The 27,669-nt window shown below is 35.0% G+C and overlaps 4 protein-coding genes and 1 pseudogene across 4 annotated transcripts; 3 read left to right on the top strand and 2 right to left on the bottom strand.

The window, feature by feature from the left end:
- Window positions 1-5,380: 5,380 nt before the first annotated feature.
- On the top strand, window positions 5,381-10,268 carry LOC142634149 (phospho-N-acetylmuramoyl-pentapeptide-transferase homolog). The gene is made up of 8 exons (XM_075808428.1): window positions 5,381-5,751; window positions 5,863-5,937; window positions 6,090-6,307; window positions 6,416-6,866; window positions 6,980-7,044; window positions 7,886-8,079; window positions 8,890-9,098; window positions 9,618-10,268. The coding sequence occupies exons 1-8, from the start codon at window positions 5,647-5,649 to the stop codon at window positions 9,798-9,800; spliced, it is 1,500 nt and encodes a 499-aa protein (XP_075664543.1). The 5' UTR covers window positions 5,381-5,646; the 3' UTR covers window positions 9,801-10,268.
- Window positions 10,269-11,557: 1,289 nt separating this feature from the next.
- Window positions 11,558-13,647, bottom strand: LOC142635415 (DNA (cytosine-5)-methyltransferase CMT3-like; annotated as a pseudogene).
- Window positions 13,648-14,156: 509 nt separating this feature from the next.
- LOC142635414 (uncharacterized) lies at window positions 14,157-14,678 on the top strand. The gene has a single exon (XM_075809570.1). The coding sequence runs from the start codon at window positions 14,157-14,159 to the stop codon at window positions 14,676-14,678; it is 522 nt and encodes a 173-aa protein (XP_075665685.1).
- A 3,314-nt stretch (window positions 14,679-17,992) lies between these two features.
- On the top strand, window positions 17,993-21,879 carry LOC142633944 (small ribosomal subunit protein uS11x). Its single transcript, XM_075808201.1, has 6 exons — window positions 17,993-18,148; window positions 19,373-19,492; window positions 19,576-19,621; window positions 20,137-20,222; window positions 20,567-20,696; window positions 21,624-21,879. The coding sequence occupies exons 1-6, from the start codon at window positions 18,146-18,148 to the stop codon at window positions 21,689-21,691; spliced, it is 453 nt and encodes a 150-aa protein (XP_075664316.1). The 5' UTR covers window positions 17,993-18,145; the 3' UTR covers window positions 21,692-21,879.
- A 1,959-nt stretch (window positions 21,880-23,838) lies between these two features.
- On the bottom strand, window positions 23,839-25,234 carry LOC142635413 (uncharacterized). The gene is made up of 2 exons (XM_075809569.1): window positions 24,754-25,234; window positions 23,839-24,518 (listed from the first exon to the last, which is right to left on the bottom strand). Exons 1-2 carry the CDS (start codon window positions 25,232-25,234, stop codon window positions 23,839-23,841), a joined length of 1,161 nt encoding a protein of 386 aa, XP_075665684.1.
- Window positions 25,235-27,669: the final 2,435 nt, after the last annotated feature.

Genomic DNA, 27,669 nt, shown 5'->3' with positions numbered 1-27,669 from the left:
TGGAGACGGTGTGGATGTCTTAGTTTCATCTATGCCAAAAATGTTCATAAGTTTTTTCTCAAAGCCAACAAAGGACAGTGAGTTGGAAGTGATGGCACACCTCTGGCCAAGTGTGCACTACTTGTGAATTAAAACCAATAGGAGTTGGCTGCGATTCACCTAACCTTCTGCAAGTTTGTGGAGAGTTACTAAAAAGTTGAATCTGTCCGTGTTCTTTTGTACATGAGTCTGTCACAGGCAAATCTCCCTGAGAGTATTCACATAAGTATTTGTAAAATAGAATAAGCTCCACATTTTGCTCAATCAACCCCGGAAACCTCTTATATCAATCTATTTATAGTTGTATAAAATCCATTCACAACTAAAATAACCATGTAATTTACCTTTGTTCTACTTATTTTGCATTTAATTTTTTACTCATTTTTACATATCTCGAGAATGAAAGAAGGGAAAATAGATTGGGTATTATTTGTGAAGAGAAATACAAGTAAAAAAATTTGACATTTTAATAAAGTAGAGTTTAGAATAAATAATTAGGTGTTCGTAATTTAAAGGCGAAAATGCACTTTTCATCTTCACATTTTGAGTCAATTTTCATTTTGGTCCCAAAATTAATCTTGTTACAAATTTTGTCTCTAAAAAAAAAAAAAATTGTTTTTAAAATAGTTCCTGTCGTCAACCCATTGACGGAAACTTTCTACGTTGCAGACGGAAGGTCCTGTTTGCTGACGTAGTCATTAAAATATTATTAAAAATAATTATTTGGAATTTTTAAATGTCACGTCAACATTTTAATTAATAAAAAATTAAAACAAAAAAAAATTTTAATTTCTCAATTTTAATTTTAATTTTAAAAAATAAAAAACAAAACAAAAATTTTACTTTTTCAGTTTTAAATGATTTTTTTATTAATCTAATTAAATTAATTCAAAAATTCAAAAAGCTTGATGTTTCTCATTTCAGAGAACAACAAGCTTCAATTGTCTTTTTATTACAAATCTAAACAATACCAAAAATGTCTTCCTCCTCCCTCTCTCTAATCAACAAGAACGAAGACCAAAAAACAACTCAAACTTTCCTCCTCTCATCAAGAACACCTGAAGCCAAAAACCAAAAAAGAAGAGAAAAGAGGAAGATATCGATCTGGGTCGAACAAGACGATGGACTGGGTGGTGGAGGGAACGAGCTGAAGGAAGATCTGAACGGTGGAGGTGACGAGCCTCGGTGGATCTGGGTTGTCGGATTTTCTCTCCGATCTCTCTGTCTCGGGTCTTTTGGCTTTGTGTGGTGGGTCAGATTGGCCTTTCTCTCCTCCGTAGACCTCAGCGAGTCCACCTCCACCACCGAAGCGGCGACGCTCTTCTTCAGATCGGTCATTCTGTTTTAGTCTTGTTGGGGTTTGTCTTGTGGGTCATGCTGTTTGGGTCTTGAGATCGTGAGGGTTGATCTTGATTTTGATCTGGGTCTGTGTTTGATCTCTATTTGTGATCAGGGTCTGTGTTTGTGTTTGATCTCTGTTTTTTTTTCTTTTTTTGTTTGTGTTGTTGTGATTTGGATTGGAGTTATTGGTTGTGGGTTTGTGTTCTTGTAATCTGGGTTTGAGTTCTTCATTGCTGGGTTTGATTGGGAAGAACATTGCTGGGTTTGATTGGGAAGAACATGAAGAACAAGTGTAATGATCTTGTGAAAATTAATAATGATAAGTAATTTAAAAAAAAATTAAATTAGATTTATAGTTTTTTTAAAATTAAATTTATTTTTTATATTAATTTTCTGATTGGCTCTGTTTAAAAAAATTAAAATGTGATGTGGCATTTAAAAATTCCAAATAATTATTTTTAATAATATTTTAATGGCCATGTCAGCGCCACGTCAGCAAGCAGGACCTTCCGTCTGCCACGTAGGAGGTTTCCGTCAATGGGTTGACGGCAGAGACCATTTTAAAAATGATTTTCTTTTTTTAGGGACGAAATTTGTAACGAAATTAATTTTGGGACCAAAATGGAAATTGACCCAAAATGTAAGGACGAAAAGTGCATTTTCGCCTATTTTAAAAAATTGGTTATATAAAATAGAAAAAGTAAAATTTTATATTAAAATAAACATGAATTTTTGCATGAGTTGATTTAAATACTTTAATTTTTAAAATTTAATGGTCACGGTACAGTTTTTATATCCTCTTGATGCCATTCAACCAACTAGCAGGTCCTCTGCAACACATGATGGCTATGGGATGGGATCAAATTCTCTTTGGCGCACGAGTGTCTGCATTCTTCTTATTTTAATAGATGGATTTGATAAAAGTTTCATTCTAGATGATATGTTAACTATATGTTAAGAAGCATGTAATACAGGGTTTCACCATGTGAATGACTTCTTGTAAAATTACCATCATTGAGCTAGAATCTTTCGTACTGTCTGTGCATCTGTACGATGCAATTGAAGCGAAATTGTAATTAGAGTTGAGTTAATTAAGATTAATATTTATTTTTTAAAAAAGTTCCTCTCAAGTAATACAACATATTTGGTCAAGTTTTTTCAATGATTTAACCCATGGATATGATGGAATATCTCTTAAATCTATTCTTGATTACATTATTGTTCCATGTTTTTTCCTTAATATGAATGAGTATATACTATTACTATATAGCTCTCCGCCCATTATGAGTCCAAATCTTCTGTCTCACTTTTTCTACTCCACTCTATACTCCACCAATAAAAACTTGCCACGTGTTCTCCTAATTAATTAAATACTATCATTATTGACTTATTAATGTTACTTTTATTAATTAATAGTAGTATTTAATTAATTAGGAGAACACGTGGCAAGTTTTTATTGGTGGAGTATAGAGTGGAGCAGAGAAAGTGAGACAGAAGATTTGGACTCGCCCATTATGGGCACACAATATAAAATTAAAAGAGTTAGAATCATACTTTAACTACGAAAGTCGTTTCTCAAAAAAAGAAAAGAAAAAAAAATAAACTAGGAAAGTCCATGCCTAGGATATTGTAACTTAATCAATTAACAACTTTTAATATTTTTAAGACGTCCAGAATTCAAATTCTCCATTCCATTAATCCTATAAGTAAGGCTTAACTTCAACGCATTGAAAATAATCTAATATTTGATTAGAAAATTTTTCTTTGAACAATACCATCTATAACTATAAGAGTATCACTAGTAGCTTATCTAAAATTTTGTACTATTTAGACAGTGAACAGTGATATTTAGCTTTTATCTGTCTACTTTTTTCAAATATACTTTTCAACAAATTCTCTATCATTTTCTTCATCTCATTTAAATATTATTTCTTCATTATTTCTTTATTCTTTTTTTAACAATTACAATTGATAGTACCTGAAGTCGTCCATAGAGGTCGTCCGTGACTCAACCAGTATTGCAAGAACCCCTGAAAAACCTTACCTATAACCAGTGGCGGAGCCAGGATTTCAACTCAGGGGGGGCAAGATTAAATGACACTTCGATACTCATTATTATGATCATGTTTCTTCATAAGCTCAATTAACTACATGTGTGTGTATGTATTTCATATCATTAAAATAAAGAAAACAAAAATAATCAAATTATAGTAAATAAAAAACAATCTAAATACATAATGTTGAAATTAAAATAAATTGAGAAAATAAATTAATGTAGGAGTGTTAGGAATATAATAATATACCTATAAAGTTGTATTAATGTTTCAGTGTCTTGCATTCTTTTAAAAAAATTTGTAGAATTAAGCATATGTTTCTTATTTGTTTAAGTAGTTAAAATTAAGATTTATAGAAAGAGTATGAAACTGTGAAAAAATTAGAAGAAAATATAAGTCATGTCAAGGATACAATAAAAATTCATAGCAATTTCACAACATTCCTCAACTTAGCACATCATCTCATACATGTGGGTCATTAAACAAAAAATTAAATCATATATTGTGATTTACATCCTGAATGGAAATAACACAAAATAAATTTTTTTAATGCTCTATACACAAAAAGAAGGTGATTTCAATTTTTTCATCATTGACCTTTTTTATGTCTAAAAAATACCAGTTTGTAATTTGTAGTTTGTATTATATACTGTGACCCTGTGAGAAGCAAAGAAATTCTATAATAGTGAATTTAACTATTTAAATGGTCCACTAGGAAAAGACGAAAACTAGTATGGTGATTGTTTTTTTCTCTTATAGTAACATGCTTTCTGATATGTGTAGGGGTAATTTAGGCTTTCTAACGTCAAACTCTATTATTATACTATTATATAAGCTTCTAAAAAAAAAAAAAAACTATTATATACAAATTCTGGGGCAGGTCAGGGGGGGCAGCTGCCCCCTCTCGCCCCCCCTTGGCTCCGCCCCTGCCTATAACTACCTCGTCCAAACAGGAAGAACCTTAGACGAGGTCCGCATGACTAGGGAACGAGACGCCTCGTCCTAAGAGTAGCGAAGCTCGTCCTAAAGGAAATTCATTAGTAGGAGTAACGACCCCTATTTCTAAGCTAAGTACACTCAACAAGAAGATACTAGGACGAGGCTGTCACACTTAGGAAAATTTCTGAGTGTAATTTTACAACTCTTTATTTCACGTATAATTTCCGGTAACTGTCGAGTGAGAAGTATATAACTCCTAAACGGTTATGGAAGTTATCTTTAAATCCTTACACCTCTTTGAATCTAGGAGATGTTACAAGTGTGATAACCGTCTATTAGAATACTATACAAACGCTCATTTAGACAAAACAAAGGTACATTTTGATATTTTCCAAAAAGTTGGAACTTCGAAAATATAGAGAGAAAAACTAACTTTGCCATCGGAGGGTTCTTGGCTGGCAGCCTCGGTCACCTTTGATCGCTTCTTTTTCTTTTTCAGGTCATCGAAAGAGCAAGTAGTCATTTCAAGTCCGGAGCATCCAGCCTACTGATTTTTTTCGAATTATCAACAATCTTCTAACATTTTTTTATTCAATAACTTATTATTATAATAGAAAAAAAAAATTGAAGTGGGAACAGTAAAAGCCACCGTGTTCTTTCCTTGTAGAGAAGTACTATAACAATTTTAATCTAAAAAATGAAAATAAGAAGCTGTTAAAGTAAATTTTGAAGATGTTTTCTTTTTTCTCTAAAATTGGTTTTAAAGAAGCCATCGAAGATGCCTCAAAAATTGTATTGATAAGTGGCAAGCAACTCCCAACTCCAAATTTAAGAACGTCCCACTCAAGTAAAAAGAAATAGTTCTCAGATGTCAAACAAACAGGAAACAGCCCTCTGTGACCTAACGCAAAATGTAAAAAAATCCCGCACGCTACAAAATGGCGCGTGATTAAAAATTTTGATCTAAAAAAAACTTCCCTTCCGAGAAAATCGAAGTAATAAGGTAGTAGTAGTAGTAGTAGGTTACCAGCTTCTCTCTGTCTCTCTTCTCTTCTCTTCTCTTCCCTCGGCCATTTCACAAAACGAATACACAATAATAAAAACAGCTAGCCGTACAGCCGGTTCGGTTGGAGTTATAAAAACTCAAAATACTCTCACTTTCTTTCTTATTTCCAAAGTTTTGAATGGCCTCTCTTCTCTCACCAAACTCAACTCCGAGTCCAAGATCTCTCTTCATTTTCGCTCTCTCTATATCTCCGCCTTCATCGTAACCATGCCTTCCTTTTCTCATTCTCTCAATCTCCACCGCTCCCGTCTCCAAAAACCGCTTTCTCCTTGCATTCGATCCGACTCTTCTTCATTTCCGCATCATCTCAAGGTATATCTCAATTTCATTTAGCTCCTCCATTTTTTGGTTTTATAAGTCAATCATAGCTTTCTTTTCCTGATTTTGAATTGGCTCGTTGTTTTGTTATTTACATTTGTGTAGCTAAATGCACCGATTTTTCGAACTCGTGCGTGCCGTTTACAACGCAGTCTTGTTCGATTCAAGGCCTTCGATGATGTATGTCGGAATTTTCAATTACAAATTCAATATACTGTGCTGATCATTTTTTCCTTTTGTTTCAAATTCATAAATCAAGGCATTGTTATTGTTGTTGTTGTAGTTATTAGCGATTATGGAGATTAAACTTGGATGATCGTTTTGTTATATAGGATTCATTTGGTATTCCATCGCTTCATGATTGGAATGACAATGATGGGATGTCTGGGTACATGCTTTCATCCAGTGAAGGCGAAGATAGCGATACAGAAATCTCGCTAAGTCCATTATATGACGATGAAATGCCTAGTGTTACTGTAAAAACTGATGAGGCCTTTGCAGCTACTGCTAACCAGCTCGCAATTCTTGGGAGAAGACGCAGGAAAAACAGGCAAGCTCATCATATTAATGGCTATGCTCTTGGTTAATATTTGAGTAGTCATCGTTTTTGGTTTTTGAGTTTTTTTTATTTATTGTATTAATGCCTATGCCTGTGCAGGATTAAATTGGGGGTTTTAATGAATGCTGGACTTATAAGCTTCTTGATGGTGCTGCTTTTATTTGTGGATTGGTGTGCATGGAGGATTGTCAGGTTACCTTTAGAAGCGTTTTACTTGACCCGCCCGTTTCTTATATCAGCCGTTTTAGTCTCTTGTGCAGGCTATGTTTGTGTCCCATTACTGTATAGGCTCAAGATTCATCAAATAATCAGAAAAGAAGGGCCTGCTAGGCACTCCTTAAAAAAGAGAACTCCCACAATGGGTGGATTGTTTTTTGTTCCTATCGGTGTAACTGTTGCTAGATTCGTTGCTGGTTTTTCTTCTACTGAAGTGTTTGGAGCAGCTGCAGTAACTCTAGCATTTGCTGCAATTGGGTTACTAGATGATATCTTAAGCCTTGTCAAGAATGATAATAGTGGTTTATCAGCATGGGGAAGAACTGCGCTCGAGGTGAAGCTTTTTTCGCTGATTGATTTCTTCTTGGATTTAATATGCTTATTGCTATTTGAATCAGCCGTGGATTCCTAACATGCTTTGAGTAATGTAAGTTTGATACTATACAGGTAGCCGTTGGGACCTGGTTTTCATTTTGGTTGGATAGCACAAGTATATCGTCACCCTACAGCATGTATAGCTTCTTGTAACTAATCTGATCAACATTTTTCTGATGGTAACTCACATATCTATTCTCATAATGACAAACAAGATAATGCTATTTTGTTCAACATTTAAAGTCTATATTAAAAAAAAAAAAAAGAAGGAATATAAAGAAGCAAAGACTGACAAAATTTAGAAACCCTAATGTTGAAGAACATAATGGAATCCCACAAAAATGGATAGATAATAGTCTCTACTTGAGGTTAAATGAAATGAAGATACCTTTCTGGAAAAATCCTGAGGTCTAGTGAGAAAGTTTACAATCATAGGACTAGAAGGATCTATCTTGTTCTCTTTTTCTTTTCTTTTTTTTTTTTTGGGGGGGGGGGGGGGGAGAGAGAGAGAGAGAGAGAGAGAGAGAATTGGGAAAGAAATTTTTTTTTTTCTCTAAACGATTTTCTTCATGGAGCATCTTCATAAGTTGAAAAATGTCAGCCGTTATAGGTGAACCAGTGGACATATGATTGATTTTGTGTTTGCTATGTCATTAATTTATTGTAACCTAAGCTTGAAGTTCCTCTAGAAAATTTTCTGAATGCATATTTTGGAACACACTCCTAAATCCTTTCGAATTCACTGTTTAGAAATCTAAACTTGCCATGAAGTCAATGTTTGATCTAGTTAACTCTAGAAATTGTGGGTGGAATTGATGCCATAAATCTATAATCTTGTTTTAATTAGTTAGTCGTAGGATGAGTCTAATGGGGAATTTATGGCTCACACACTTCTTTACTACATGAATATCTATGCAGTACTGCTCAGCATTAATGGTTCATTTTTTTAGGTCCATCTTTCATTTTTCTGTATTGCAGGAAAATGCTGCTTCCTCTACCTGCACCAATAGGACTTGTGTGCCTGGGAAGATGGTATCTGTTGTTGACTTCATTTTGTTTTGTTTCCATGGGGAATGGGGTTAACCTAACAGATGGTCTTGATGGGCTGGCTGGAGGGGCTGCTGCATTGGCTTTTATAGGAATGTCAATCGCAGTGCTTCCAATATGCTCTGGTTAGTAGGGATCTTGCTTAGTTAACTACATATATTGAAGGGATCGTGTGCTTTAAAATAAGGAACATTTCAATAATTTTATTCATTTCTTGTGGCATTATCTATAGTTACCGACCCTAACTGGTTTATTGATGATCCATAGCTGACCCCAAAGTAGTTGTTGTTTGTGCCATTTTCTAATATATGTTGTAAAAACTAGGTATTGCAGATAGAGTAATGCTAAAAATAAATATATATATAAATCTAGTCAAACTACAATGCATTTATCTTGGGCATGATGGAGCTGTTGTTTTTGTGGAAAGCAAATATTGACATATTCTATGACCAAGAACAGTTACTGATGCTGTAAAACTGATGTAACTTCTTATTGCTTGTCTTATTGTCGATGTAATTATATTGTTTGGATAACCTTTTGAGACTATCAAACACTTCATCAGTCTGCAATGATCTCTCAATAATTCATATTTTATGACTTGCAGTTGCAGATTGTGGCTTGTATGCTCAATCATGATACTTTACTTGCATCTCTTATAGTTATGTGGGAGGCTAAATAACTATGTTGCAATTTGGTTGCACCTTCATCATTGCACTTCCACCAAGGATCTGCATCATGCATAACAGTTCCAAAATCCATCATATTACTATAGCATCATTGCAGGTGGCTGGTTATGAATATTGTGATGATCTTACATGTTTCTTTGTTGGAAGTTTGAATTTCATAATATGCTGGGTAAAGAAGTATAATTGTAAACCTAGCCTCTTCTGATACTTGTTCAACAATGCTAACTATTATTTTTCATCCCAAACCAGAGCTTGCTATATTTGGGGCATCGATGGCAGGAGCCTGTGTTGGTTTTCTTTTGCACAACCGATACAGAGCATCTGTATTTATGGGTGATACTGGATCCTTGGCACTAGGGGGAGCATTGGCTGCAATGGCTGCTTGTACCGGAATGTTCTTTCCATTATTTATTTCATCTGGCATATTTGTTATGGAAGCATCATCGGTTATTATACAGGTATGTTTTGTTGATGGTCCTTTTCTCATCTATTTCAGCTACAAAACACTCTATGAATAATCAGAATTGCCACATTCAAGCAAGTTCTGCTAGTTTGATGAATTTTTAAAATAAAATAAAATAAATCCTTTAATTTCTGTTCTCCATGCCAATTCTATGGCCTACATGGTCACTTAAGATAAAGCCTGGGAGAAAAAGAATTCATGTATTGAGTTGCTATTAGTTGGGAAAAGGATTTGTATAGCCTGCCCCAATTATTTGGGATGAAGGTTTCCTTGAGTTGAGATTGGTGTGAATACATAGGTACATTGCCTTATTCAAACAATTTCTGATGTTTGGAAAAAAAAAAAAAATTAATCCCTTTCATTGCTGTTCCCCTTGCCAATTCTATTGCCTACATGAGATAGGTTTGAATGAAGAAAAAGAATTCCTGTATAGTTTATAAATAAATTATGACAACCGTGTTCTTTGGAAAGTGTAGTTTTCTTGTCCGAAGGCTGACTACATATTATGTTTTAGGTATTATACTTCAAGACAACCAGACGTTTGTGGGGATTTGGGCGCCGCATGTTCCGAATGGCACCGCTTCATCATCACTTTGAATTATGTGGGATTAAAGAACCGATCATTGTTGCAGGCGCATATGTTATATCATCCATATTTGCTTTACTGGCTGCCTATGTGGGTCTTATTTCAGCATGACATCCAAAAAGGCCTAATTGCCATTTCATTTGTTGTAGTTAGGGTCACCAGGATCACAGTTCTTTATTTATTCTTTTTGATTTAGAAGCTTTGCGTCCAAGTAGCCATTTTTTATTCTTTTCTTTGAAAAATTCAAGCAAGCGGTCAGTGAGATTTAACCGAAACCTCTCCTCTTTTTAATAAAACAGTGGAGAGTGGAGTTCTAGGTTTAAAACCATTTAGACACATAATTTACCTATAGAAAGAAGCGAAAAATGTAAAAACACCTGTCAAACTTTGGGTTGATTTCAAGCTAATCATTAGAATTTTTAATTTGAAAATTTACTCCCAAAGGTTCCATAAATTGTGAAACTGCTTATTCTGTCTCATTTTCGTTGGTTTCATGAATGGAATTTAAATCACATTATTCATTTTTAATTAAAAAAACGTTTTAAAGTAAGATATTCATATAAAGCGAATATTCAAGAAAATCTTTTTTTTTTCGGTTCTTTTTTCTCACCTCTCTCATGTAGTGGCGCTGCTTATGGACTTTTAAGTCTGATTGGTGGCAAATGGAAGTTCTCGAATTTGGGTTGGGTTGATGATTTGGGGGTTTGGGTGGGGCCAACTTCTTATTACTTGTAGTGGTGCCATGGGGATTATGGGTTTAATGTGGAACTTTGATTTGAGTGTGGGTCCATGAGTGGGTTTTCTTACGATGGGCATGTCAATGTTTGTGTGTGTAAATGTAAATCGATTTGTGTCATGTGGGGACATCTGCTGAGAGCTTGGGTACCTTGTTCTTTTCAAGATAGGTGTGATGGTGATGGATTTCATGACTACAAAAGAAAGAATCAAGCATCATCCTCAGCTGCTGCAAGAACACACCCTTGAAATGTTAGAAAATTTTGGAGGCAGTCTAAACAAGGGTTCATTAATACCACTAGAACCTTGACATGTTGAACTTAATGCTCGAGCTACAGGAACTGTAATGACATTCCCAATTTGAATGTGTCTCTCTTCAACAGGACCACTGAGCTTGTAATAATCTGGAAACCCAAGTTTGGCATTCTCATGTATTGTTAGTACTCAATTTGTATAGGATGTGAGGTCATCTGGTTGTGAGGCTATGCTCGTGCAACAACTGTTGGCAGAGTCTTGTCCCACTATAAACTTGCAAAGGTTTTGAGAAGGTGTTGGGAATACATGTATAAGTAAAGTCTCACCTTGAATAAGAATGACAATGATAAGTAGTTAATATAACATAGTTAGGCTCATACTCATAAAGTTAAGTATTTTGAGTTAAGTGGTGTCTTTATATATTATATTAACTACTAAATTGGTAGCTCTCTAAGGTGTTATCTCCCCCAACAAGTAGTATGAAAGCTCATGGTGTTGTGCAGCAAAGATGGCAAGGTGTTTAGAGTCTTTACCCTAGCAATGACAAAGCAAGCCTAAAGGGCCTAATAGGGCCAACAAAGGATGGTGTGCAGTGAAGGTGGTGTTTAGGGCCCCTTCCACGGTGGGGAGTGTTGCTAATGGTGCTAGATCACGATGAAGCGTGTGATTCCAATGAAGAAGAATGTGCGGGCAGGTTTTGATAGATGAGCGTGAGAGGGGGGATTGTTGGGAATACATGTGTGAGTGAAGTCTGACATCAAATAAAAAATGACAAGAGTGAGTGATTAATATAACATAGTTGATCACAAACTCATAGTCTTAAGTCTTTTGAGTCAAGTGGTGTCTCTATATGTTATATTAACTACTTAGTAGGTGGCTCACCAAGGTGTTATCTCCCCAACAAATGCTATCATAACAAAATGGTAGATATGCAAAGGTAAGTAAACCCTCTATACATTTGGATCCCATTCAACTTTATTATCAGGACAGACACTAACACTAGGCAAGTATGGATCCAAATTCATTATCTGGATGGACACAAACACTAGGCAGATCTCCAAAGTTTGCTCCTTTTTTTTGGGATCTCATAAACATGCTCGGAGTTATCATTGTTCAATTCAAGTGGACGACGATCATAGAGTGAATAATGATCATAGAGGACACTTTTTAATTGTTTTTTATTTGGAGGACCTAACAATTTGTCTTTTCCTTATCTAATATGCTTTTGGAACTCTATTTGGGGAGTCTCGTTATAAGGCATTTCATCCCAGTGTTCATTGTTCTCAACATCAGGAAGGTCGAATATTGCATATTTAAGCAAAATATTTTCTTCTAATTTAAGATCGTGGCCTTGATAATAAGCAATTGTGTTCATCTCAAACTCCATTGAAATAACCTCCTTACAACAACATCACGAGTGTGAACTGGGAACTAAGGCAAATTCTCAGTAGACTATGCCCCCATAACCATCATCCCCATCTAGGCTTGATAGTTCATGCCAATGAGACAACCCAATGCGTAATGTCCAAGAAAACTATTTGCAAACTTAAATAATGTTGACCACATGGATTGTCTTTATTCCATTAAAAACCACTTATGCCTTGACAGGGTTCACCACATATCACATCAACATCATTTGGTAAAGGTAAGATCTTTGATTTGTAACCACAAAATTTTTTATAGTCTTATACTCTTAGTACAACACCCTAATCCCTTAATAGATTGGCAAGAGTCTTCATCAGCTTTATTACCCTTTTGATGAACCTTAAAATATAATTCACTATAACATATTGCTAGTATCTTCTCCACTTCAAACACCTCCTTATCTTCCCCATCAGCCTTATCACTATCACTATCATCATTAGTACCATCATTAGAAACATTTTCTTTTCCAAAGAGATCCATATACTATTGTGGAAAATTATTACTTTTATCTTAGGAAAGATAAACACACACACACACACACACATATATATATATTTTACTTCTTAAGAAACAGTAAAAAGTCCTCTATATATTCATTGTTGACCTTTGTCTCTGGATGGCTTAACCTGAGACTTTCACAAGTATACTCATTCAAGTCAATTGTCCATCTTGTAACAAGATTTAAATTGGACAAATTAGCTCAAAGTAACTAGGCCCCATTATTGCGGACTGTGAATTTGAGTGAGGTTTGAAACAAATTAATTTGAAGTTGAATTGAGGTATTTGACAAAAATGACACCATTCATAATTTACAAGTTTTTAAAACTTTTCATATTATATTTAAAATACTATACGCATATGACAAATTTTCTTAGCAATGTGACCATATTTTGCATGAAAGAAATTTAACATGCCAATAACATGGTTAATATTTCATGATTTTAGCATTATCATTACAATATTAGTACAAATGAACCAATTCAATTGAGGTTAAAGTAGTTAAAAACACAAAAATATCAAATTGATGGTTTGCAAAGAAGTGTTTAACGGCCACCATTGGGATATTGGAAGAAACTAAAATTTATTCACATTCAAATTAATTCAAAAAAATAAATGATGAAAACAACCATGGTAGATTGTTGTTATAAGACTCCAAATGTGTATGTCACAACCGGAGTAAATGTCCAACAATGTCACCTTTGGTTTATGATGCTCCAAAACTTTATCAAATTCACAAATTCAACTTTACTGCTGAAAATTGCAGTCACATTTTGGAATCGATTTTTTCTTTGCCTCCAAATCAACATTCAAAGAAATCTTAGAAATGGTTGATTTCTCAAGGCTAGATTTTTTTCCAAATACAACCATCATGGAGGCAAAGGATTCAAGAATGGGCTCTTATGCTTGGAGGAGTATCCTTATAGGGGGGGATGTTATTCAAAGGGGGGCTAGGTGGAAGAGTTGGTGATGGGAAAAAGAAGAAGAATTTGGCAGGATCATTGGCTGCCAAGGAAGCATCCTCCATACATATTATCCCATCCATTGGTAGAGCTTGAGAGTTCTACAATGGATGTCCTTATAGACCCAAGTAGGAGGCAATGGAATTTAGACATGATTGAGGGTTTGTTCAACAACGAGAAAGCAAAGTTGATTAAGACAATCCCCTTAAGCCGTGAAGCAAGAGAGGATGTCCTGTTCTGGCCACACTTAAATGATGGGAGGTATAGCCGCAAGACTGGTTATGGGTTCTTAAAGTTGGAGGAGGAGCTGAATGATGAGCCACAGGTGACCACAAATGATAATACTCAAGTGTGGAAGGTTGTTTGGTCCATGCGTGCTCCACTGAACGTAAAAACATTGCTGTGGCGTTCTTGCTGTGAAGCTATGCCAACAAAGAGTGCTCTGTTTCGATGAACCATAACAACAGATCCTCACTACGTTAGGTGCCATGCGTCCTCAGAGAGTTCTCTGCATGCCTTGTGGTCTTGCCCGGAGTTGGATCCAGTGTGGTCCAATGTTGAGCTATGGGGTGTCCGAGGTGCTGTTTAATTCATGGACTTCAAAGAGCTCTTATCTTGGTTGATCCGAAACAACCATCATCTTGAGCTTTTTGTAGTCACGGCCTGGAAAGTATGGAACCAACGGAACACGGTGCGTCTCAATCAACTCGTGGACTCACTTCACCAGATAGCTCACATCTCAAAAGCTTGGCTAACAGATTACCGTGCCAGGCAAGTGTATTCAGACATGCCAATGCAGCAAAATCAGCGCACCAGAAGGCATTGGAAACCACCATCAGCAGAGCTCTTCAAAATCAACTTTGATGGTGCGGTTTTCTCACATGAGAAAATTTTTGGCATTGGCGTTGTTATTAGAGACCACAAGGGCTTAGTGATAGCATCATGCTCGAAATTGGTATACCAGGAATTGTGCAGTGATGATATTGAAGCCACAGCTCTGGGGTGGGCTCTAGCTTTTGCCTTGGAGATAGGAGTGAAGTGGGCTATCTCGGAGGGAGACTCTTTGAATGTCATTAAAGGTCTAATGGTGAGTAACATAAGTAACAAATTGTGACCTTATTTGTTTGAAAATATTCTTGTAAATTTAATTCACTTGAAAAAAAAAATGTAGGAACTTAATCAAAACTCATTCCAAAAGAGTAAAACTATGAATACACCTAACTATGCACTCAAATTCACAACATATTTAAGTCTCATCTTGTGATTTACGTAGCTAAAATTTATATTCGAAGACGTACCAACGGTGGTTCCATGTGTAAGTGTTGAAATCCAATCACAAATTGACACCCAAACATCTTGCAAAATTGGGTGTGTTGTAGGCGGACTATTACAATTTTCCAAAATTTAATGAGCATAAATTTTATTTAAAAAAAAAATTCAATAGTTACAAATTACAATAAGAGAAGGGGATTTAAATCATGGACATTTCATTAGAAACACTGAAAGATACCATTTGAATTACAAGACTATTTATGACATAAATATATGTGTGTGTGTGTGTGTGTGTGTGTGTGTATATATATAACCAAAGTTGAGATATAATTCAATCAGATTCTAAATTGATTTTAATTGAAGTCCAATTTTGCCCCACAAATCCAGTTTAAGATTTTTAATTTTTGTACTAAGTTAATTATTCTTTGTCCCTAAAAAATAATCATTGAAAAAGAAAGAGTCCAATATTAATATGAAAAAAACCAATCATACACCTAATCTAATACTCCTTTTTTTGTGTATAAATAGCTATTATCTAAACCACTCTAAGATTGATCTTGGGATAATATGTGGCATTTTATGAACTATGTAATATGTTAGAAGCACTGTGTGGGCAACTAATAAGTTTAGTTTTTTTAGGTATCCAAAAAAATGATAAATATTTCTTATTAACCAAATTTTAAGTAGATACATGTTAATTAAGATCAAAACACCTTCTTCTTGAAATTGTATGATAGAATATTTTAAATAAGTTCTAACAAAAAATTATATGAAATCATCATGGTTTAAGTCAAATATAAGCTACAGTAGAAAGAGATTTAATATAAAAAATACAACCTAAAAATATTAAAATACTATGGCTAAAAATATGTTGAGGACAAAATTTTTACACCGCATGGTTTTTCTTCATTGGCAACCAACACCACATCAATATTATCTTGAATTTTGGGAAAATTTCTTTTAAAACCCAAAAAAGCCCATATTTACATAAATGATGCCAAAGCCCATGATCCAAAACCCATGACGATATTATTCATCAAAGCTTATGGTTCAATCTTATGGAACATTGTTCATTTTTAGCTCATGATCCAAGTTTATGAGTCTCATCGGGGGAATTTTGGGAGTCATGGTTTGGACGGCCAAAAAGTATGTTCAATAAAGCTCCACAGCGGTTCAAAGTTGATAAAGGAAACTTGTTGCTTGTCATATCTTCCCCAATTCCTTAAACTCTGATGAGTCAATGTGTAATGGGTAGCATCTGATCAGTCAATGTGTAATAGGTAGCATTTGATCATTAATGCTATACGGCTGGAGCGACAAACCATATAAAGTGATACTATAGCTAGAACCACAAACCATATAAGTCATTATGTCTCAATCTATAAAGTTACATCATTGAGTACATATTATTTCATTATCACTATACCTCTAAATGCAAGTTACTCTAATAATATCTCACTATTTAATAAACATGGATCCACTAATATTTCACTAATGAACATATGTAATAAATTGAATCCATCCCACTGCTGGACATGTATCATTTGGACATAAACAACCTGAACATATATCATTCGGGCATGAACCATCGCTAGACATATATTATTCAGACATAAACCAAGGCATAAACTATTTGATATACATTATTTGGACACAGACCATTGCTGGACATACCTTATTATGTTGAACATAAATCATGAACCACAATTGGATATTGACTATTTTGGACTCATCCCATTGTTGGACATATGACATTTAATTAATTATTCTCTAATATTAGACATCACTTAATATACATAATTATGATATTCAACTTGTCATTTAATCAAAGCTATCTTGTGAAACATATTATTTATTTATTTAAACCATTATCATGATTCTTAGACTTTGGGTTTTATCTATTTTGTAGGCTTAAAGATGCACTGGTAGCCATTGGTCTATGTGACCCAATCTCGAGTTCCGGATTGAATTCTCCAAAACAAATTTGGGCTTAGCAAAGTCAACCCCTAGTGGAAGACTCGTGACTACGCGCAGAAAATGACCCCTAGCAACATATAATCTACAACTTTTTTTGAGATAAAGGATCTACAAATATTAGTGTATGTAGAATTGTAGGCGACCCAATGCCAATTTCATGCTAATATACATAAAATTGAATATGTTTGAATTTTGTTTGATTTCATAATCTATACCATATATAAGTCTCCTCTTTTAACTGGACTTTTATGTAATTTAAAAATACTCTCATTAATGAAAGGTAACTTAATTGAGAAATAGGGTCATAAATATCAAATAACAAATTTCATTTTGAATTTAAAAAGAGAACTCCTAAAATTTAGGATTTTTCCCCTTCAGGTTTAAAAAAGAAATTACAATTACTGCTTATCTTTAAAGTTTATCATTTTTATTTGTTTGAAAAATAAAAAAATATATTTTTAAATTATAATAGATGCAAATTATTAATCTTTATCCAAAAAAATAGAAGAGTTTCTGAACACACGCGTGAGCATGTGCTTAAAGGCTAGTATTATATAACATAATCTTTTTAGACCTCACGAGCTTATATGTGATTTTTCAAAAAAATAAGTTTACATGTAATTATTTTAATATATATATTAATTGAATTTAGATTTTATTCTACATTTAAACTCTATTATAATTTCACTAAATCATTTCTTTCAACTTATTACTTTATATAATTCCATATACAAAGAGAATCATAATAAATATTTAATGCTGTAATATATAGCTTCATATATAATCACAATCCTGCTAATTGTCTATTCATAATTATCACAATAATAAAATTTATTTTCTAAGAAATTAAATTTCAAATATAAACAAGAAATAAAAGAGAAAAAATTATATAATGTTCACTTGTCCATACTTTACAGTTTACACGGGTTATTGACTAGTTTACCTAAATAAATCTGTGAAGTATGCTGTATATTAGATACTTTTAAAACAATAATAATAATAGTAATAATAATAAATAAGAGCTTTAGCAAAAAAAAAATAAAATAATACGTAATATATAAGAGCCAGTGCAATGTGCAAGAATTGAAATTTTTAGTAAAAAAGAAAAAGAAAAGAAAAAAAAAATCTAAATACAAAAGTGAAGGACATTTCTGTAAATCCAATTCCTGACTGACTTTCGTCGTAACAAAACCCTAAACCATCTAGTCATATAAAACGACGCTGTCTAAATACGTTTCACTCTTCTCCTTCTTCCTAGGGTTTTCGCAGCTGAAAGAACAAACAGAGCCTCCTCAAAAACCCTAGAGCTCTCAATCCCATCACTTCGAAGCCATGGTAAGCTAATCTCGAAGCTAATTTCTGTTCCTCAATTTCGTTTTTGTTTATTATCCGATTCATCCTTCTCTATCTGCACCTTCAATTGCATTTGAAGCCTTAGATTCGTAGTTTATATGTTGTTTCATTTCAGATCTATAATCTTGTTGTTTCTATGCATAGATTGAGAAATTGATTTTTTGAATTTCAAGTAGACTATTTGCAAAAAAATGATGGGTTTTAGAATTATGGCCTTTGAGAAATTGTGGCTGTAAATTTTTAATTATTGAGTATTTAATTATGATTTAAATGAATTTAGCTTGTTTTTGAGGTATTAGTGGAATTATGTACTGGATAACTTAAAATGTTTAAGAGGGTTTAAATCTCAAAGTAACATGGATGTGATTTTTGTGATTTTTTTTTTCATTTATATCTATGTTATAAAACATTTCCTCAGCTTCACTTTTATGTAAATATTAGCATGTGGGTTTTAAGCAAAAAAGAAAAAGAAAAGAAAAGAGCATGTGGACAAGAAAATTGACTAGTTCAACTGAATTGTTTCTTGCTGCTCTTGTTGATGAGTGATGTGTTGACTCAGTTTTCTTAAAGTTTTGAGTAGGCTCACGCTGGTAACCCATCTCGATTTTAGATATCGAATGTAACTTCTGTTCACTGGTTCTGTTTTAAAATTATAGGCAAAAATGTACACCCTTTAAGATTGGTCCATTGTCAATTTGGTCCTGTAAGTTCATATTTGCTGTGTGGTCGCCGTTAGTCCTTCCTCCATTAAGTAAAAAAAGTTTCTGTTAACAATGATAGAAAATGTGAACTTTCAGGATCAGAATGACAATTGACCAAACTGAACGGGTGTAATTTGTATAATTTTTTTCTATCTTTTAAAGAAGACATTCTTATAGTTTTTTAGTATTAAAAACTAGTTTCTAATCGTTAACAGGAGTTATGGATGGAAGAATTAACTGTGATAGTAAATGCGAACTTACAGACAAAAAAGAGAAAAATGAAACTTACGGGACCAGTGGCAATTGACCTACTTAATGGGTGTTATTTATAATTTTTCCTAAAATATATTATTTGAGGTTTTGTAGCCCCATGCCGTGACCCAAGGCTTGAGTATCAGAATAGCTGTGGGACATATTTATTTGGGTTACATTTGTAAGAGCTATTGTTAGAATTGTAAGATTGCTGGGTTTCTGACTTGCTTGGTTTCATATATTGTGTTTCTAGTCGAAGAGGAAGACTAGGGAACCAAAAGAAGAAAATGTGACTCTTGGACCCGCTGTCAGAGAAGGAGAACAAGTTTTTGGTGTCGCCCACATTTTTGCATCATTTAATGACACCTTCATAGTAAGTATAACATGTCTGTTTGTTGCTCTTGAAATTATGTTTCTTGGGTTCTGGCCTAATGCATAACTATTTCTGATCTGCAGCATGTGACCGATCTGTCAGGAAGAGAAACGCTAGTTCGCATTACTGGTATGGAAATTTTTTTCTTCGTGGTGCTATATATTATGTATGTCATCCTCTATTTCTAGGTTTATGCAGGAGCCATTCATTGTGTTCAAATAGAATAGACCAAAGGGTACATTTCATTGAGTTGTGATGGGATCTGTTAGATGAATTAATCCTTCATCCTTGAAAATTATGTCTGCATATTGGTAGATAGGTGTGACAGCATAATTATGCTTTTACTTCATGGGCTTCTAATCTGCAGATTGTATTAAAAAATTTCGTTTCACACTTTAGCATGTGAACTTTAATGTATAGTGCATCCATCCAGACAAAGTTTCAAAACTAATAGAAGTTTTTTTAACATCCAAACTTTGTTGACTTGCCATATCAATATCTCACCAGTATGTTTAAGAGAATCTGGCAACCTTCATTCCTGTAGTAGAATCCAAGAATGACTGGAAATATTTAATTGTTTGCATTGTGTGGATTGAAAAACTGCTTTGTAGCTTGTTATATAATCTTTTTTTTTTCAAATACAGGTGGGATGAAGGTGAAAGCTGACAGAGATGAGTCTTCACCATATGCTGCCATGCTTGCAGCACAGGATGTTTCTCAGAGATGCAAGGTCTTTATCTGCTTTCTATAGAGTCCTCTTCAACTGATTTTCTAATCTGAAAGACTGAAACTTACGCTGATTAGGTTGCTTTAGTTTTGGAAATGAGTGCTTAATGGACTTTTAATGTTTCTATAAAGGGCTCATATATTTATTTGTTATTATTTTTTTGGCTAAGATGTTCCCTTTTCAGTTTGATTTGAAAATTCAAATATTTATTTGCTCTATGGGCCATTAGAACATAATTTTTTTTGTTGGGACTTGGTGTCTGTAGTAATTGTTCATCATGTGAAAATAGCATTGTCATATCTTCTCTTATAAATTTATTTTGCTAAGTTTCAATTTTTATAATGCAGGAACTTGGCATCACTGCCTTGCATATCAAGCTCCGTGCTACTGGTGGGAACAAGACCAAAACACCTGGTCCTGGGGCACAGTCTGCTCTCCGTGCACTTGCTCGTTCTGGAATGAAAATTGGACGTATAGGTAAAGGTCTAATTCCATAGAAGGAAAATTTCACAATTTTATTGTTTACCTCTGTAGATAACCGTTTCTTTACCACACATCATGTAGGACAGATTTGTGAAAACTATTTTTTCTGGAATGCACATGTCACCCCAGATATTTCACCCAAGAGATTGGCCAGGAATTATACCCCTTTACTATGTGTATATAAATACTGCCCTTGCAATTATACCAAAAAAACCCTAGATGGTTGATTTGAGAAGTTTGTTTGGAAATGGGTATTGAGTAGGTTTTAGTACTACTTATTTTACAATGTGGTTGTTGGTGCTAGGGTTGCAAATGACACAAGCTGAGCCAAGTTGTGTGTTGCTTAAGTTTAGGTTGCTAAAAATTATACAAGCAGTCTAATCGAGCTTGTTTCAAGCTTTAAAATCTGAGACTCAAGCTTGGTTTAATATAAACTAGCTCATGAGCAGTTTGTTGAGCCCAAGAACTTATTTGGAATTTGAAAATAATAACCACTTAAACACTAAAAGGCCTTGCCATTAAACAGGCCAATGGCTCAAAGGGGTAGGGGACCCTTGATTAATAGCTGAAGTTTGGCACATAAGGGGAAAAATATGTTAAAGGATTGCCCCCTAAATTTGTTTTGCTACTATGATGATGGCAAACAAAGCAACTAATTAGAGCAAGAAAGGGGTGAGGAAATTGAACCCTGAACGTTTTTATTTATTTATTTATTATTATTTATAAATTTTCTTGCCTTAGAAGTGGCTGAAAAATTCGCATTTGTTAAAGGATATAATTTACGTATGATTTTTGGAGCCAATTGAAGAAATGACATTAGAGTGCATGTCTATTATGCATTGCATTTTAAGGTTGACTTTGTTTTTTTTTCTTTCTACAATGTGTTATCGGTGATTTGATTTATAATTTAACTTGTCTCAGAGGATGTCACTCCTATTCCTAGCGATAGCACTCGTAGAAAGGGTGGTAGAAGAGGAAGAAGGCTGTGAGCTTGCTTTTCTTATTCAGTCAGGTGTTCTTGTTTTGCAATGGTCGTGATTTCCAAATGAGTTTTGGGACATTGGAAATTAGATACAATTACTACCCAATTTTGAAACTAATTTGTACTTTTCTATGTGACTTGCGAAAGATTTATTTTGAGTTGTTTGAAAACAAATTTTATAAGACTTGGCTAAAATTATGACTTCTAGCTTTTCGTAAGGCATTATTTATATTTGATGCTGTTGCGTATCCTGCTCATGTAGTTTTTGTGCTCTGGCCTCTGGGTGATAAAGAAGTGGAGAAAGTCTACAGAGGCAACAAAATCTCAGATCAATTTCATAATACATCAATGCCCTTGTTTTGTTTTGTGGTGGGTTCGGTTATAAGTTAATAAAATATATTTATTTTATTTTGACCTACGCTGGGTTGATTGTGAAAAAAAGGTGAGATTTTGTTATGTTTCTAGAAATAACTCTAAAAAGTTTAATTAGCTTGGAAATTTGCTATATTTTGATTTTCTAATAACTATTACCTAGAAATGTCTATTCATTCTTAAAATGGGCTTTAATAGCTATTGGGTGACACTGTAATTAGCTTGGAAATTAAACAAAAAAAAAAAATCATAAATATCTTACAACGTAATCTAGCGTTCGGCCCCCAACGCTTGGATTGTCTAGGATTGGGACTTGGTGCAATATGTTAGGTGTAATACTATCCATGGATCGAGTTTCAAAGTTAACTTTGCGCATGGGTGTACCATTTAGAGCACTAGCATCATTAGCCGTGTGTGCCATTCCAAATTATATTTTCTCACACCAAAACGCATTTTATCTATTTTGACATATTATTTTACAAAAATCAACTTTTAAACTTTGGATAACAGCCCTCTCGAAGGGATATTGGTATTGCACAGGGATCTCAATGAGTCTAAATGATGGGATTTTTGGAATTCAATACCATGGCCAATGCTGTGACACTACATGTGTCATCCAAAGTTTACTCTTTGTCATATTTGCCTCCTCGAGATTATTGCCAAAATGGTCCTGGCCCAAGATTAGGTCGTGTATCTCAGGATTAACGAAGTTAGAGAAATGAACAAAAAGATTGATAAACCATTTAAGGGGGGAAAGGAAAATATGTTTGATTATGTACCTGGTTTGTTTGTTTTTTAATTCAAATTTGTTTAATCAATAAACAATTTTAGGAAATTAAATGGTTTTGGAGTGCTTAATGAAAGTCTTCAATCGAAAGCCGTGGGTAGGTGATGGAAATGTCGTCAGGGATGAACATGAATGCGTGGCTTGGCCCCAGTTTTGAATCATCTGGATTAGAATGGAATGTGTCTTAAATTGATTATTATTTTTAGTTTAAACGACATACTTGAATTGAATTTTTGCTATGATTGTTTGAAAGGAATTTTTTAAAAAAATGTGTTTAACATTTTCTCCTTAAGAGATACAAATATTTGATACATTTCAACTCCAAATTTTGTTAAAGGGGTTTCTAAACTCCTCTTAAAGTTTCAATTATATAAACAAATTTTTAGTTGTCAAGGATTTTTTTTTAAGGCAACTTGAAATTGAGTCATGAAATTTTTGTGGGATACTTAATGTATTTGTCTACACAGGTGGATCATGAGCATTTGAACGATTGTTAATGATTATTATTATTATTTTTTAAATAATCTAATGAAAACTGATATGTCCACAACATTTTTACAACAAATCCTAAGTGGCAGGATGTTACTGGTTGTTATTGTTGGGGCAAAAAAGTAATCTTAGTGTTAGGTTCAAATTTGAACCAATAACAACTAACCACCTATGATTTGTTGTAAAAATGTTGTAAAAATGTTACGAACGTAGCACCTCTCTAATCCAATAGTTGAGGAAGTGGGATTTGAATCCTTAACTTCACCATTAAAAACAACAAAAAATACTAGTTGAGCTATAAGGTTTTTGACAATAATTATTATTTAGCAATATTTGTATATATTGAAGGAACCACCAAATTAACGTTTTTTAAAATGGACCAATACATTCACTAGTTTTTGCCCCATACCAATTAAACTCATGAAGTTTATAATCCTTAATTCTTAAACAACCCTTTTGCCCACGAATTCTTTTTTTTTTTTTTTTAAGAATCAAGACCAATCTTATTAAACTGCAAGACTGAGAAGATCAGCCATGAATACAGGTTCGACGTCTAGTGGGATATCTTCCCTCCAGACTGATAAGGGCGAGGAAAGAGGTGCCCATCTCACAAGTGAGTGAGCAACCTTATTACAGAATCGGCTTACATGAGAGAATTTTACATCAGAAAAATACGAAGCTAGGAACAAAATGTCGTTTGCTATGCGGCTGAACTGGGCAAGAGAACTAGTACCAGTCTTCAAGGTCTGCATCAGCACTGCCAAATCACCTTCCAAGATCACTCTATCAATCCCAATTTCCACTGCTAGCTCTAATGCCCTTCTTGCTGCTAAAGTCTCAACCTCAATTATAGAGTAAGGTAAAGAGATTAGTTGTGAGAGCAAAGCCATGACCAAACCCTCTGAGTTTCGTATGACCACACCAAGTCCGGTCTTATCCTCCTCCTCAAAAATAGCCCCATCAAAATTAATTTTGTACCATGACAGATCAGGAGCTGTACACGAGCCAACTCGTGCTGCTGCTGCTACATTACGGGTCTGATGAGGGGCTGTTGCTTCAAGCCTTCTTTCCACTGCCTTCTCCAATAGTTGGCTAAGATTGTAGCTAGATTTCCCCAGTCGAATATTATTTCTTCGATTCCAAAGATCCCAAACTACCCACCAAATAATTTCAGGCTCATTCTTTTCTGCCAATATCATTCCAAGGAGGTCGATGAAACAATTGGCTTGTCTCAGTGAGCTGTGAGTCCAATGTGGATTTTTGCTCCACGTCTTTGAGTTTTGGACAACTATATAAGGCATGTAACACATCTTCCTTGTGGGACTTGCATTGTTCACACTGATCCTCAGATATGATTTTTCTTCGCATCGGATTATCTTTAGTTGGTAGGGAGTTTCTGCAGGACCTCCATAGGAAATTACGAATCTTGCCAGGGACATCAAGACTCCAAAGCGTTGTCCACAAAGGCTTCAGTGTATCAGTATTTGAGGGGCACAATTGTTGCCGTAACACCTCATTCTGCAGAAATTTGTAACCTGATTTAACCGAGTATTCCCCATCAGGGGTAAACGGCCAAATCAAAACATCTCGCTGCTGGGATTTGCATAGTGGAATTTTTCTGATCAAATTTGCTTCAAACTCATATAACATATGCTCCTGGAGATCATCTTTCCCAATCCTCTGGTGTTGATCAATAAAACAACTCACCCTTGCATGTGCCTGACCGTGCAAGATTGGTGATATTATCCTGGGATTATTTTTCTTAGGAATCCACCTATCACCCCAAATTTTGACCGAATGTCCATCTCCAATCCTCCATTGCGCCCCTTTCCTAATCACCTCCCTGCCACGGATAATGCTCTTCCAAGCATAGGAGGCAGTGTTTGGAATCTTAGCTTGCATTATTAAAAATCCAGGAAGAATTTTGGCTTGAACACCCTATAAAATAGAGAGTGCTCATCATGCAATAATCTCCAAGCTTGTTTCACCAAGAGTGCATCGTTGAAAAAGGATAAATCCTTGAAGCCCATACCCCCTTGGGTTTTTTGTTTGCATAGCTCTTGCCACTTCAACCAATGGATTTTGCGGTTGTCTCCTCTTTGACCCCAAAAGAACTTTTGAATAAGTGCCTCCATTTCATGACATAGAGTCCCCACTAGCTTGAAGCATGACATTGTATATGTAGGGAGTGCTTGGGCCACTGCTTTAATCAAGACTTCTCGACCCATTTGTGACAGAAGTTTGCCTTCCCAGCCCTGTAATCTCTTCCAAACCTGCTGCTTTATTTTTGCAAAATTGTCCTTCTTGCTTCTGCCAATAAAAGAGGGTAACCCGAGGTAGCTCTCATATTGATGGATGATCGGGACACCAAGTGTTTGCTTAATCACTTCTTGCGTGTCTTGAGGGGTTGATTTGCTGAAGAAGAGGTTTGTTTTTGATCTATTTATTTTCTTGAGGGCTTTTTCATAGATTGCCAACAAGTCCAGCAACTTTTGACATTTGGCTTCCTTGGCTCTACAAAAAATTAAGCTATCATCTGCAAACAAAAGATGTGTTATTTGAGGTCCCATTCTGCAAATAGACACCCCCCGAATCTCATCATTATTTGCAGCTGAATTAATCATGCCATGTAAAGCCTTCTGTACACATCAGGAAGAGGTATGGAGATAGGAAATCTCCTTGACGAAGACCTCTAGTGGGAACAATGTGTCCATGGGGTTCACCATTGATCAAGACTGAATATGTGGATGAGGTAATACACTCCATCATAAGTTTAACCCAACGGTCATGAAAACCCATCTTTACCAAAACTTGCTGCATATATTCTCACTTAACTCTATCATAAGCTTTACTCATGTCTAGTTTTAAAGTCATATAGCCCGTCTTACCAGTGCAATGGTTTCTCATATAGTGGAGCGTCACAAAGGCAATTAATATGTTATTTGTAATCAACCTCTCTGACATGAAGGCACTCTATGTTATGAAATAAGCTGTGGCATTATCTTTTTCAATTTATTAGCCAAAACTTTAGCAAGAATTCTATATAAAACATTGCTCAAACTTATTGGCCTATATTCAGAAATATATTTTGGGGATTTAACTTTAGGAATTAAAGATATGAAAGAATGACCAAGGGAGGGAGGTAATGAACCTGAATTCAAGTATTCCAAAATGGCCTGAACAATGTCTTCCCCAAGCAAGGACCAATAGCTTTGGTAAAACAATGGTGGCATGCCGTCCGGACCCGGTGATTTGAGCGGTGCCATCTGTTTTAAAGCTTTCTCAATCTCCTCTGAAGTAAATTCAGCAACAAGCAAGTCTGTCATCTCAGCCGTTACCTATTGCGAAATAGAGTCCAAAACTGCCTCAAAGCCACTCGGATTGCTTGAAGTGAACAGCTTCTGATAAAAGTTCAAAAATGTTGCAGAAATCCGTGTGGGATGAGTGGTCTAGCTACCCGAATCATCAAACAAGCCATTGATATATTTTTTCCTCCTCCGCTGCGATGCCTTACTATAGAAGAACCGTGTATTTTTGTCTCCATCTTTCAGCCACAAAACCCGCGATCTCTGAGCCCACATCTTCGCCTCCTTGTCCATCAATAAATTGATCTCCATCTCAAGTTGCCTCATACGTTTAGAATCACTACATCTGATTGCTTGCACCTCGGCTTGCACAAGGAGTCTTCGCTTTTTCTCTAACCCGCGCCTGACATTACCAAAATTTTTTCTACTCCAGCTTTCTAGTTCCTTCCCACACTTATCTACTTTTTTAAAAATTCTTGTGCCCCACGGTTCAGCACTGTCTTCCTTCCAAACCGCTTTAACTGTTCTGCTACAACCTGCATCAGACGTCTACATATGCACAAAGTGAAATGGTTTTTTCATATGACACTCCATACCTTCCAGTGCAATCAAAAGAGGTTTATGGTCCGAAGGGGTGACATCAAGGTGATGGACTTTAGTTCCAGGAAATAAGGAGAACCATTCATTTGTTGCTACTACCCGATCAAGTTGTTCCCAAACTGTATACCCAACAAAGTGTTTGTGCCAAGTATATTGAGTTCTAACAAAACCCAAGTCCATGAATCGGCATTCATCCATAACATCTTAAAACGGTTGCATTTAGCTGTGGGGCTGAATCCTCCCTCCTTTTTTCTCATTTTGCTTCGTAATTTCATTAAAGTCGCCCACACATAGCCATGGTGTTGGACCCCTGTTTCTTAAGCTATGTAGTTTAGCCCAAGCTTCTTGTCTCTTTTGCGTCTCCGGCTCCCCATAAAAGCCTGTAAACCTCCATTCATCCTACTTGTTCTTATTGATAGTAGTGTCGATGTG

The sequence above is a fragment of the Castanea sativa genome, chromosome 5 (genome assembly GCF_040712315.1).
Source record: "Castanea sativa cultivar Marrone di Chiusa Pesio chromosome 5, ASM4071231v1".
In the NCBI taxonomy this organism is placed as follows: Eukaryota; Viridiplantae; Streptophyta; class Magnoliopsida; order Fagales; family Fagaceae; genus Castanea; species Castanea sativa.
Note: the sequence above shows the minus strand (reverse complement) of the source record. Positions and strands in the feature narration are given on the sequence as shown.

Bases quoted from the DNA above. Each gene is read 5' to 3' on its own strand.
- LOC142635414 (XM_075809570.1), top strand. From the start codon at position 14,157: ATGGACTTCAAAGAGCTCTTATCTTGGTTGATCCGAAACAACCATCAT.
- LOC142633944 (XM_075808201.1), top strand. The intron at 19,622-20,136 runs GTATGGAAATTT...TTTCAAATACAG, and splicing joins AACGCTAGTTCGCATTACTG to GTGGGATGAAGGTGAAAGCT. The intron at 20,697-21,623 runs GTAAAGGTCTAA...AACTTGTCTCAG, and splicing joins AATGAAAATTGGACGTATAG to AGGATGTCACTCCTATTCCT.
- LOC142635413 (XM_075809569.1), bottom strand. From the start codon at position 25,234: ATGCAAGCTAAGATTCCAAACACTGCCTCCTATGCTTGGAAGAGCATT. The intron at 24,519-24,753 runs GTAATTTCCTAT...TGATATTGGCAG, and splicing joins TGATGTCCCTGGCAAGATTC to AAAAGAATGAGCCTGAAATT.
- LOC142634149 (XM_075808428.1), top strand. From the start codon at position 5,647: ATGCCTTCCTTTTCTCATTCTCTCAATCTCCACCGCTCCCGTCTCCAA. The intron at 8,080-8,889 runs GTTAGTAGGGAT...ATCCCAAACCAG, and splicing joins AGTGCTTCCAATATGCTCTG to AGCTTGCTATATTTGGGGCA. The intron at 9,099-9,617 runs GTATGTTTTGTT...ATTATGTTTTAG, and splicing joins CATCATCGGTTATTATACAG to GTATTATACTTCAAGACAAC.